Source organism: Physeter macrocephalus, chromosome 8 (genome assembly GCF_002837175.3).
Source record: "Physeter macrocephalus isolate SW-GA chromosome 8, ASM283717v5, whole genome shotgun sequence".
NCBI classification, from domain to species: domain Eukaryota; kingdom Metazoa; phylum Chordata; class Mammalia; order Artiodactyla; family Physeteridae; genus Physeter; species Physeter macrocephalus.
Window position 1 is genome coordinate 12,679,525 of NC_041221.1, and position 12,392 is coordinate 12,691,916.

Genomic DNA, 12,392 nt, shown 5'->3' on the forward strand with positions numbered 1-12,392 from the left:
CCCGCCCCTCACCACTCCCTGTACCCCCGCCCCTCACCACGCTCTGTACCTCCTCCCCTCACCACGCCCTGTACCCCCGCCCCTTACCACGCCCTGTACTGTCACATCTTGCACTGATGTAGGATTTGTTCCGATGGATGGCGAATATTACGCTGTTAGTAACTACAGTCACTAGTTTACTGAGGGTTCAGTCTTTGGGTTCTGCAGTTCTGTGGGTTTTGACAAATGTCCAGACCTGTACCCATTACAGCATCACACACAGTAGCGTATGTGCCCCATGTGGCCTGGATCCCTGCACCCATTCCCCACTTCCTGAACCCTGCAACCGCCAATCTGACTAGCTTTGTCTTTTCCGGAAATTCATAGAGGTGGAATCATAGTATGGGAAGCCGTCCTACTGGCTCTTTGCACTGAGTGATACATACGGACTCTTCCAGGTCATCCAAGTGTCCTTCCACGTGTGTCGAGTCTCGTTCCATTTCTAAGTCAGCAAGAGGCTCCAGAAGAACCTTCTGGAGGGACGCCAGCCTCCTGCTGCCTTGCGCTCTTTTCCTCGGGCTCCGGCCAAGCTGGGCTGCCCTGGCGAGCGCTGACCACGGCTTCTCTTCCAGATCCACCTGACGGACCCTCTGGGCAAGCTCTCGCACATCCTGGAGATGGACCACTTCGCCCTGGTGGTCCACGAGCAGATCCAGTGTAAGTGGGGCCCTCTGAGGGCTGGGGACTGGGGGGTGGGAGCAGGAGCCCTGTGGGGTGCCGGCCCCCCGGGCCCCCGGCCCCCGGCCCCAGGCTGTGTGTGCGCTTTCCCGCCGTGAGCTCACGGGGCATCTGGGAGCCGGAGGTGCAGATCCCCAGCCTTGGGTGCAGATCTCAGAGGGATCCCGCTGTGGGCCAGCCTGGGTGCTGGCTCCCGGTGAGGTCACAGGGCTTTATAACCTGCTCACAAAGCCCTTCCCGGGCCTCCTGGCCACATCTCCAGAAGCCGGGGATGTTCTGGTGCCGGGCGAGGACAAGGGTTATAGAAATCCTGAGAATTGGGGGGGGGCTTGGAGCCCGCCCTCCCGCCCGCCGAGGGCTGCTCCCGGGGCCTGGGCGCCCCCACCTAACCCTCTCCCGTCCTTGGTTCCTCGGCGCGGGCCCTGGCCTTGGGGGTGGGGGGAACCTGCAGGTGTGTACGCCCCACCCACCCCTCGAGCTGGGGAGCGGCGCCGTGATCAGCCTCCGAGTGCCAGGGGGGGCGTCCAGGCCCCGGACCCCGAGCTTGGGTGGGAGGCTCCCCTTGTGTCACACACTCGAGTTTGAACATCTACACACCCTGACGTGGGATCCAGTTTCTGGGTCTGTAAATAAAGTTTCCTTTGACACCGCCCTGTCAGAAAGCATGGTCAGCGGCTGCTTTCGCGCTGTGTGGGCAGAGCTGAGGGGTCATAACAGAGACCGTACCGCCCTTTACAGAAAGTTCGCCGACCCGGCTGGCCAGTGTCTCCCAGGGGCCTGGAGACGCTCCGACCGCCCGCCCCCGTGGGGCTCAGTGCTTCTCCAAAGCTGCCCCTTTGCCTAGAAGCCCCTCATCTCTTCTGGGTGCCCCTTGCTTTTTCCTGAGGTGCTCCGAACCGGCCAGTAGGATGCCTGGCCTCTCTGTGTCTCCAGCAGCCCTCCGCGTGTGACCGCTGCCCTCAAAGGCGTGCGGGACAGACAGGGCAGCGGGCTCTGGTGGAGTGGGATGCCACCCGGGCATGTACCCCCTGCTGCTCGGCTCTGCCCGGCCCGCCGTGCGCTTCACGACAGCTGTCAGTCGGGGTTCTCCCAAGAAACACAACTAGTAGGATGTGTGTATACAGAGACTTGCTATAAGGAATGGCTTATAGGCTGGCACGTCCCAAGGCCTGCGGGGCTAGTGGCCAGGCTCGAGACCCCAAGAGTCAATGTTTCCAAGTCCAAAGGCCTGGCATTTCCATCTTACTCGTGGTGGGTCAGCCCTTTTGTTCTATTTGGGCCTTCAACTGACTGGATGAGGCCCACCCACACTGGGGTGTGCAGTCTGCTTTACTAGGTCCGTCCAATCAAGGGTTGATCTCATCCAAGGACACCCAGAATGATGTTCGCCCCGTACTGGGGCACTCCATGGCCCAGTCGAGTTGAAATGTAAAATTTACCATCTCCATCACCCTCTCTGCCCTTGGGCGGCAGGGCAGGGGGCCAGGGGCCTGTGTTCATTCTAAGCCTGAGAGAAAGGTGTGGGTTTGAACACAGAACTGTAGGCCAGAGATGTGAGCCGGTGGTGTTGGGTGTGAGTAGGACTGGAATTTCGTGCCACGACTCGGGCCTTGGGCACCAGGGGCGGCCACCGGCTGTTCTGAATGAATGCGACCTCGGCGTCCCCGGTGGGCGTGGCTCAGAGGGGTCAGGGCCCTGCTCTCTGCAGCTTCGCCCAAGTGGCTTGTGTTGGGAGGGGACGGCACTGGTGCTTGGGCGGCCGGGGCACACAGGTGCCCGTGGACACGGGGCATCCTCCCCGCACCCCCCCGCCACCCTGTGCCTGGGGGCGTGGCTGCCTCAGATCCGCTCCGTGGGGAGGCCCCTCTGAACCTGCGGCCTTGTCCCCCCTCAGACCACAGCCACGGGGAGTCCAGTAAGAGGCAGATGGTGTTCGGAGTTGTCACTGCCATCGACTTGCTGAACTTCGTGGCTGCCCGCGAGCGGGACCAGAAGACAAAGTCAGGAAGTGGAGGTGCCGGGGCCGCGGCCCAGCTCTGACTACCCCCCGAGGTTGCGCGGCTGTTCTCTTTTGCTTTCATAAACACTAAACAAACAAACACATGATTTTTAGCCACCTGGCACCGGGCATCACTCTGTCACAGTGGGTAGCAAGGGTGCTCACTGCTTAGCCCGGGCCCGGCAGAGACGTTATAGTTCCCCGTCATTAACACTTGGCCACCTAAATGAATCTATTTATGATTTATTCGACGAGATGTGTTTTTCTTTAACTAACTTTCTCTTAAGATGTTTCAGCAAGCAAATCTTTTAAAAGAGAACTCAGCCAGGCGGATGGACCCCTGCCATGACTGGGGTAGGGGCACTGAAGGCAGAGGCCAGTCCTTTCCCAGGAGTCCAGAGGGGGGAGCAGAAGATTGGGGCCCAGGAAGCGTGGGTCGGTGCTGTGGCCCTTCTCCCAGCAGCGTGGTCCACTTGGGGATGGGTTGGTTGGAGTGGCTTGAGTGTTTGGGGTTTTTTAATTGAGGTGACATCCACTTAACCTAAAATGATCAATTTTTAGATGTGTAATTCAGTGGCGTTTATTAGAGGTCGTCCAGCCACCACCTCTGTCGAGTTCCAGAACATTTCATCCCCCCATTAAGCAGTCACTCGCCTCTCCCCTCCTCTCCTGGCGCCCACTACTCTGCTTTCCATCCCCATGGATTTACCTGTTTTGGATATTTCATATAAAAAGAATCATACAATCTGTGACCTTTCGTGTCTGGCTTATTTCACTTTGCCTGATGTTTTTGAGATTCATTCACACTGTCGCATGAATCAGTACTTCATTTTTGTGGCTGAACAGTATTCCTGATACGGGTAGACCACATTTTGTTTATCCATCGTCAGCTGATGGACGTTTGGGTTGTTTCCACTCTTGGGCTGTTGTGACTAGTAGTGCTGTGCACCTTCGTGTACAGGTATTTGTTTGAACACCTGTGTTTGGTTCTTTTGGTTATATACCCAGGACTGGAATTGCTGGGCCACGTGATAATTCTGTGATTAATTTTGGGGGGAGCCACCAAATTGTGTTCCACGGTCGCACCGTTTTACGTCCCCGCCCGCAGTGCATGAAGGTTCCAGTGGCTGCACATCCTCACCAACACTTATCTTCTGGGTTTTGTTTTTTATAGCTATGATAGTGGGTGCAAAGTGTTATCTCACTGTGGTTTTGATTTGCATTTCCTTAATGACTAATGATATTGAGCATCTTCTTATGTGCTTGTTTGGTCATTTGTGCATCTTCTTTGGAGAAATGTCTGTTCAAGTCCTTTGCCCATTTTAAAATTGAGTTGTTTGCCTTTTGCTGTTCAGTTGTAGAAGTTCTTTATATATTCTGGAGACTAGAGCCTTATCAGACATGTGATTTGCAAATATTTTCTCCCATTCTGTGGGGTATCTTTCCTCTTTCTTGATAATGACCTTTGGTGTACAACGGTGTTTTGTTTTTGATGATGTTCAATTTATCTGTTTTTTCTTTTGTTTCGTTTTTGGTATTATATCCTTGCCAATCCAAGGTCAAGTTTTCTTCTAAGAGTTTTATAGTTTTAGCTTTTACGTTTAGTTCATCGATCCATTTTTAGTTAATTTTTGTACATGGTGTGGGGCAGGGGTCCAAATTCATTCTTTTGTATATGGCTATCCATTTGGGGAACAGACATTCTTTCTCCATTGAATGGTCTTGGCACTCTCATGGAAAATCAGTTGGCCATAGATGTATGGGTTTATTTCTGAACTTTTGGTTCTGTTCCACTGGTCTATGTGTCTGTCCTTATGCCAGTACCACACTGTTTTAATTACTGTAGCTTTGTAGTAAGTTTTGAAATCAAGAAGTGTGAGTCCTCTGGCTTTGTTTATGTTCAGTATTGTTTTGGAAATCGTGATGTATCTTTTTTCATGTTTCTTGTGCTTGGAATTCTTTGAGCTTCTTGGGTTCCAACATCTGGTTTGTAGGAGTTCCAGAAAAGAGGAAACAAGAGAGAAGGAAATCACCAGTGAAGTAATTCAAGAAACTGTCCCAGACTGAAAGACACGAGTTTGTAGATTGAAAGGTTCCACCTAGTACCCAGCGCAACGGATGGAGAAAGACCCACACAGGGAACATCATCGTGAAATGTTAGATCACTTGGGACAAGAAGATCAGAAAAAGTTTCCAGTTAGGGGTGGGAAAACCCAGCTCACAGACAGAGTCTTAGGGAATGAGAAAGGGATCCAGCTTCTCCATCTCTAGCATGTGGAGGCTGGGAGATAAGGGAGCAAAGCCTCAAAACATCTGAAAGAAGGGACGTGGGCCAGAATCCTGGATGCAAGCACGCTCTCCCTTAACCCTGGAGGGAGGTCGTAGACGTTTCCCGCGAGGCAGGTGGCCTCTGGGCCCAGGGGAGCACTGGAAGGTGCACTCCACCAAAATGAAGGAGGAAAACAAGGGCCCCAGCAGGCCATCAAGGCGGGTACCCCCCCAGAGTGACGGGGAACAGGGCTGGGCAGCCATAGATTTCGATAGACGGACACAGCATGCAGGCCATGCTGAAGATGCAGCCCTGAGGGCCCACTCTTGTTTCCTACACGCCGGAGATGGCCCCTTCCAAGGCCTCAGACCACGTGGGCAGGCCGAAGATTCGACCGGAGAGGCCACCGTCCCTCGGGAGCTTTCTGGCGGGGCTGGGCTGTGTGGAGGGGCTGCTCACAGCTGCCCGACCCTGTCCCGGCCACCGCGCTCCATCCATCTTCCAGGAAAGGCCTCCTGTTGTGGACGCGGCTTCACTCCTCTGTAAAGAGCCCCCGGTACAGCTGGGTGTGCCTTTTGGGAACGGCCAGTTCCTTAGTCATCAGCTCTTTGACCGAGGCTCCTCCCGGGTGTCCTGCAGCCCTGGGCCCCCGGCAGCCGCGAGCAGGCCACACGCCGCCGTCCCCCCGGGGGCTGTGTGGGAAGCTGTCGCGGTCCCCACAGACAACCCGGCAGGCGGAGGCCTTCCCCACCAGGTCCGAGGAGGGCCTGGGACTGCACAGAGCTGGCGGGAGATGTGCTCTGACCTCATCGGGGCTCATTTGATGATTTGACTGAGGATGGGGAAGTTTTTTCAAAAAAGTATTTTTCAGTAGAACTGTGGTAGGACAAATAAGAAATATCAGGTCCTAATCCCTGGAACCTGAGAATGTTTCCCTCTTTGGAAGTGTTTGCAGGTGTGATGAAGGTAAGGCCCTCGAGGTGGGGCGATTTATCTTGGGTCGTCCAGATAGGCCTAAAGACCCTCACGTGTGTGCCAGCAAGGGTCCGTCTAGGGGAGAGGCGAGGGGAGGCCTGAGACACACGGACAAGAGGAGGAGGATGTGGCCGTGGAGACAGAGACGGGAGGGATGCGGCCGCAAGCCAGGGATGCCAGGAGCCCCAGAAGCTGGAAGAGGCCGGAAGGACCCGCCCCCAGAGCCTCTAGAGGGAGCACGGCCCTGTGACACCCTGATCGCAGACTCCTGGCTTCCAGACTGGGAGGGAATGAAGGTCTGTTGCTGTAAAGCCCCCTGTTCGTGGTCCTTTGTTTCAGCAGCCCCAGTGTATCAGTGGAATCATTAGGCAGCAGGAGGGGGGCTCTGCTAGGAGTGATGGTGTCTTCAGTTTTTCCAGAGATAGACGGCCACCTGCCTCCCACCCCGCATTAGCTAGAGCCGCCCCCCGCCCCCCACCCCGCATTAGCTAGAGCCGCCCCCCGCCACCAGCCCCGCATTAGCTAGAGCCGCCACCCGCCACCCACCCCGCATTAGCTAGAGCCGCCACCCGCCACCCGCCCCGCATTAGCTAGAGCCGCCACCCGCCACCCGCCCCGCATTAGCTAGAGCCGCCACCCGCCACCCACCCCGCATTAGCTAGAGCCGCCACCCGCCACCCACCCCGCATTAGCTAGAGCCGCCACCCGCCACCCGCCCCGCATTAGCTAGAGCCGCCACCCGCCACCCGCCCCGCATTAGCTAGAGCCGCCACCCGCCACCCGCCCCGCATTAACTAGAGCCGCCACCAGCCCCTCACCCCGCATTAGCTAGAGCTGGTGTAACAAAGTACCCCAAACTGGGCGGCTTAAACAACACAAATTAATCCTCGCACAGTTCTGGAGGAAAGAGGGCCAAGATCCAGGTGTGGGCAGCGTTGGGTCCGTCTGGAGGCTTTCCTAACTTCGGGGGGTTTGCTGACAACTCTTGGGCTTCCCTGGGGTGTAGAAGCATCACCTTGACCTCTGCCTCCATCTTCACGTGGCGTCCTCCCTCTGCATGTGTCTCTGTTTCCAAGTCACCCCTTTTTATAAGAACCCCAGTCATCAGGTTAGGGCCACCCTAATGACCTCATCTTAATTAACTCTATAACTGCCTCATTCCAAATAAGGTCACATTCAGAGGTGTGCTGGGTTAGGACTTCAACCTATGAATTTGGAGGGGACTCAGTCAGCCCCTGACACCCCCGACATAACCTGCCCTCTTCCTTCCCTTTGTCGGTACCTCTGAAGACACTTCCACTTGGATCCTATTGGCTGATGCAGCTGCCAGCACACAGGGTACCTTTGGGGGAATTTGAAAAAGGCAGTCCCTCTACTAGATGCAGCCCTGAGGGCACACAGCCTGGCAAGGCGACAGTGCCTCTGTGCAAATTGTGTGGGGACTTTTAGACCCCGACAAGCGTTGAGTCCTGCAGAAAGCAGAGTCCTGGACGCAGTTCAGCCTGGGTTTGAATCCTGACTCTCCCGCTCGTCAGTGCGGGGTTCTTGTGCAGGTTGCTCCGAGTTCTGTGTCTGTAAGGAGATCAGCTCGACCTCACTGGTATTTGGAATCCCATCAGACTAGGTCAGGGCCCACCCACGGTCATGGTCAGCCTCAACCGTGGCAGTCTGACCATCCCTCTCCCCCGTCCCTCTTCCCCAGGGCACCGCCTCGTGGGACACGCCCCCGTGCTCACATGCACTCACTTCCCAGAACCCGCACACCCTTGGGGCTTACGTCAACCCATCACTATGCGATGGGACCAAATTCAGACTCTGCGGGGAGCGGTTCCAAAAGCTAGTTATTTGAGGACAGATTGTTTTAAACGCAGTTGAGAGCCTGAAACCTCACCGAATCTATGCCTGAGACAGTTGACTCTTTCCCCCTCCCACCCGTTATTGAGAAATGGAATCCCAGGAACCCGGAAGGTCTCCAACCAACCAGTCACGGTGGATTAAGTCTTTAGAATGTATGCTTTGACATGTGATCACTGTTGAGTCATAATTTGTGTGGAGCTGTCCCCCCACCAAACGCTGTTCCTCTAAATAAAGGGACTCCTCAGGGGTAAAGAGCTGGGTGGTGAGAGAGCTCTGTGGTTGACTGGTTGGCAAGCACTGGGGAAACAGTTGTTTCTTTTTGCAGGACTTCTCAGAGCCTTCAGTTTGCTAATGAGCATCAATTAGCTAATGTATCACTGATAATTCGGTTCTCCTGCAAGTGATAGAAAACCCAGATGACAATGGCTCCATTCAGGTTAGAGGAGATTCTCTCTCTCTCTCACTGAATCACAGTGCAGAGGCCAGCAGTTCCATCAGCAGCAGAAACCCAAGACCCTTCTACCTTGCTGCTCCTCCATCCTCAACACAGGCATCTACCTCATGATCCCAGATGGCTGCTGGAGCACCAGCCATTATGTGTATGCTCCAGCAAGCAGGGAGGAGAAGGGGATAAAGAAGAGTGCCCTCACCCCTTTGTTGACACTTCTGAAGTCATACACGACACTTCCACTTGGATCCTACTGGCTGATCCAGCTGCCAGCACACGAGGTACCTTCGGGTGAATTTGAAAAAGGCAGTCCCTCTACTAGATGCAGCCTTGAGGGTACACAGCTTGGTAAGGCTACAGTGCCTCTGTGCAAATTGGAAAAATGGTGAATTAGTCCATCGCTGCCATTTCTCCGGGCAGACCTGGGATGCAGGCCTGTGCTGGGGACCCTCTAGTGTGAGCAGAGGTCGGCCTGGAGTCAGCTAGCCGCACCCTCTCTGCTCCACACACTTGCTCTGGCCACAGCACAGGAGGCTGCCCTGCCCGCTGGCCTGAATGTGGGAACGTGTCCCACCTTAGCTGCAAGGGAGGCTGGGCAGTGGAACATTTATTCTGTGGCCACAGGCTCAGCTTAAAATGGGGAGGGGGGTGTCTAAGGAAGTCCTAAGGAAGAAGAAAAAGTAAAAGTTGGGTGCCGGTTTCAATCTCTGCCACACCCTCACCCCTTCCCAAGGTGCCCTTCTCAATGAAACCCCAAATGACAGAGATAGCTGGCTCAGGACACTGGTGTCCCAGAGAGCAAGCACACTGATGGAGCTCCTTGGGTCCAAACGCATGGTCAGCCCACGTGGCTGGTGGGCCCTCCCTCCCCCGAGCTGGGGTGGTGGACATGGGTCATGCCTGGCCATGCCCGGCAGGAAGGGGGTCTTCCTGGGTTGCAGACTGCCTCGTCTCGTGACTCAAATCCTGGGGGGAGACAAAGCCCACCTCCCAACCTCTGGACCGGAAAGCGCCAGCCACTCCTGCATCACCCCTTGCAGCTAGGGTGCAGGCCCCCTGACATGCCTGGAGGATGAGATTCGCCACCCCGACCAGGTCCGGGGCCGGGGCCACCAGGAAGGAGGAGGGACGGGGAGCCTCTCTGCAGGGTCCAGGCGGCATGCAGAGGGCAGTGCCGTCCCACCCACTGGTGGCAGCAGCGTGGCCCCCTCCCCATCCCTGGTGTGACCAGCCGTGGGTGGGTGGCCAGCCTGAGCCCGGCCCTCCCACTTCGTGGCCGTCAGTCAGGCCCCCCTGGCAGTTCCCCTTCTGCTGAGCAAGCCGCGGGCTGTGCCGGTCGCGGCAGGAGCCCTGAGCAGGGACATGTCCCCTCCACCGCCGCCAGGGATGGCTGGGTTTTCGTGCCGCCCTCATTCTCCCTCAAGCTGAGCGCACAGTGGGTTCCACGACTCTGGCTTCCCGCTTCCCGGAGCCAAGCCAGCTGCAGAAAGCAGCAGCTGTCCTCCGTGACGGCCTGGGTAGTGCTGGGAAGACTCCTGCCCCGTTAATAGAGCTCTTCCCCATCTTTGTCTCCTCGGCTTGAAATACTGTCAGCAGCCCTTCACTCCTCAGGAGGCTGGCGCGGTAACGTGCCGCCACGTGTACACAGAGACCTGCAGGCTCCCAGCGAGGCTCTTTTATCTACCAAATGGGTCAGTACTCGAGAGTAAGCGGTAGGAGGCGCTGGCATCCCTGGCCGCCCGGCGTGGGCCTCCGCCAGCTCCCGAGGGGAAATCAAATCGGGACAACTCCTCGCGGGGGCGGCTTGACAGCAGGAGCCTTAAAATGCTCCTCATTCACTCACTCCCTCACTCACCAGAGAGCCACTGAGCCCCCACCACCGATCGGGCACCGGGGCTTCTCTGCTCGTGGGAGGAATCAAGGAAGAAATAAAACAACTGCAAAGGTGATCTGTGCCACCAGGAAAAAGCGAGAGACCTATGGACGACGGATAAAAAGTACCGTCTATACACGTGGTAGAAGAGTATTCGGCCTCGAAAAGGGGCATTCTGACACGTGCCACGACGTGGATGAGCCTGCAGGACATTACGCCGAGTGAAATCAGCTGTGGCCACAGAAGGACAGATACTGAACGGTCCCCAACTCACAGAGGTCCTTAGAGGAGTCAGATTCATAGGGACAGAAAGTGAGAATAGTGGGGGCCCGGGGCTGGGGGGGAGCGGTGACAGGGAGCGAGTGTTTCACGGGGACAGAGTTCCCGTTTGGGAAGATGAAATAAACTGTGCACTTAAAAATAGTTAAGATGGTAAATGTTATGATATGTGTATTTTACCACAATTTTTAAAATTTATTTATTTATTTTTGGCTGCGTTGGGTCTTCGTTGCTGCGCACGGGCTTCCTCTAGTTGCGGCGAGTGGGGGCCACTCTTCATTGCCGTGCGCGGGCTTCTCATTGTGGTGGCTTCTCTTGTTGCAGAGTATGGGCTCTAGCCGCCCAGGCTTCAGTGGTTGTGTCGTGTGGGCTCTAGAGCGCAGGCTCGGTAATTGTGGCTCGTGGGCTCAGTAATTGTGGCTTGCAGGCTCTAGAGTGCAGGCTCAGTAGTTGTGGCTCATGGGCTCAGCAGCTGTGGCGCACAGGCTCAGTTGCCCCGCGGCATGTGGGATCTTCCCGGACCAGGGCTTGAAGCCCTGTCCCCTGCATTGGCAGGCGGATTCTTCACCACCGCGCCACCAGGAAGGCCCTCACCGCAATTTTAAAAAGAAAGAAAAAGCAAGGAAAGGGATGGAGATCTCTGGGAGGCAGAGTGGCCGCGTTTCCCAACAGATTGGCGGGGCTGCCCGGTGGACAGCAGGGGAAGAGCCCAGCAAGCTGAAGGTACAGAAGGTGCAAAGGCCCTGGGGCAGGAGATGCTCTCCAAGTGAGGGGATGGGCCGAGGGACCAGACACGCAGAGGAAGCAGGCTCAGAGCCGAGTCAGAGGGCAGCCCCGCCGCCGAGGTGGCCCGTCGTTTCTGGCTCGGTGCTGTTTCCTGCAGGAGCACGTCCGCCCTGCTCTGAGCCGTGCACCCACCAGAGGCTGGCTTTGGTGGGGTTCACATCGGCTCTTTGGTGAACGGAAGCCCCGTGTGGCATGTGTGTGCCGGTGCTCTGGACAGGGCAAGTCCACGGTGTGCAGAGGTCTTGCCGAGCATCTCCGGATGCTGTTCTTACAGCAGAGGCCACGAAGCCACGAGAACAGAGGAGGCGTCCAGGCCGGCGGGCGTCGTCAGAGCAGCATCGCCAGCTCCTCCTCAATCCTTTACCACAGGGGTCCCCAACCCCTGGGCCGCGGACCGGTACTGGAACCGGGCCGCACAGCAGGAGGTGAGGGGCGGGCGAGCGAGCGAAGCTTCACTGCCGCCCCCCGTCGCTCCCCGTCGCCGGCATCACCACCTGGACCATCCCCCACCCCACATCAGTGGGAAAACTGTCTTCCACGAAACCGGTCCCTGGTGCCAAAAAGGTTGGGGGCCGCTGCTTTACCAGAATGGCCAGGAGGACAGCAGGGGAGCAGAGAGGGAGGCCGGGCCGTCAGCAAGGCCAGGCAGGGAGAGACAGCCCGGCGTCCGGGCGCTGGGGAGAGCCGGTGGGCGTGATGGGGTCGGCTCTGTGTGAAGGCTGGCCCTGCCGCAGACACTGGTCCCCCCCCCCGGGGTCCCTAAAAGCTGGCCGTGGAACTGGAGCTTTGCTCAGACGGCTCAGTGTGCCCCCCAGGGTCCCCCGGGCAGGACGCTCGCGTGGGCTCTGCCAGCGGACACGCCTCCCTCGAGTCCAGGAGCCCCGCCCTTGAGTCACGAAGACCAGCACCGGGCAAGGCGGGCGGGCGGGCGGCGTGCGTTTGTGAGTCGATCTCCTCAGAACTTTTTCAGTTCTCTAATTGTTTTGAAATTTAAAATTAAGTTAGAATTTCAGTATCGTGTAATAATAACAAATACATGTCAGCTATTTTTAACTTAACTGGGTGGGTAAAATTGAAGACTGCAGTTTTTTGGAACACGTATTTACTTGAAGGTTTACAACTTTCGAGAAAGGGAGAGATGGACCAACGACGCGTGCCACCGGAAGGCTATCAGAACCGTCAAAGGCCC

The 12,392-nt window shown here is 56.6% G+C and overlaps 1 protein-coding gene across 1 annotated transcript in view; it reads left to right on the forward strand.

Annotated features, from left to right (window-relative positions):
• CBS (cystathionine beta-synthase) overlaps positions 1-4,134 on the forward strand; it is a 28,315-nt gene extending 24,181 nt beyond the window's left edge. Inside the window, exons 14-15 of the mRNA XM_028493176.2 lie at positions 612-696; positions 2,612-4,134. Of these exons, the coding sequence (XP_028348977.2) occupies positions 612-696; positions 2,612-2,757 (231 nt within the window). The 3' untranslated portion in view covers positions 2,758-4,134. The remainder of the gene's footprint in view (positions 1-611; positions 697-2,611) is intronic.
• The last annotated feature ends 8,258 nt before the right edge of the window (positions 4,135-12,392 follow it).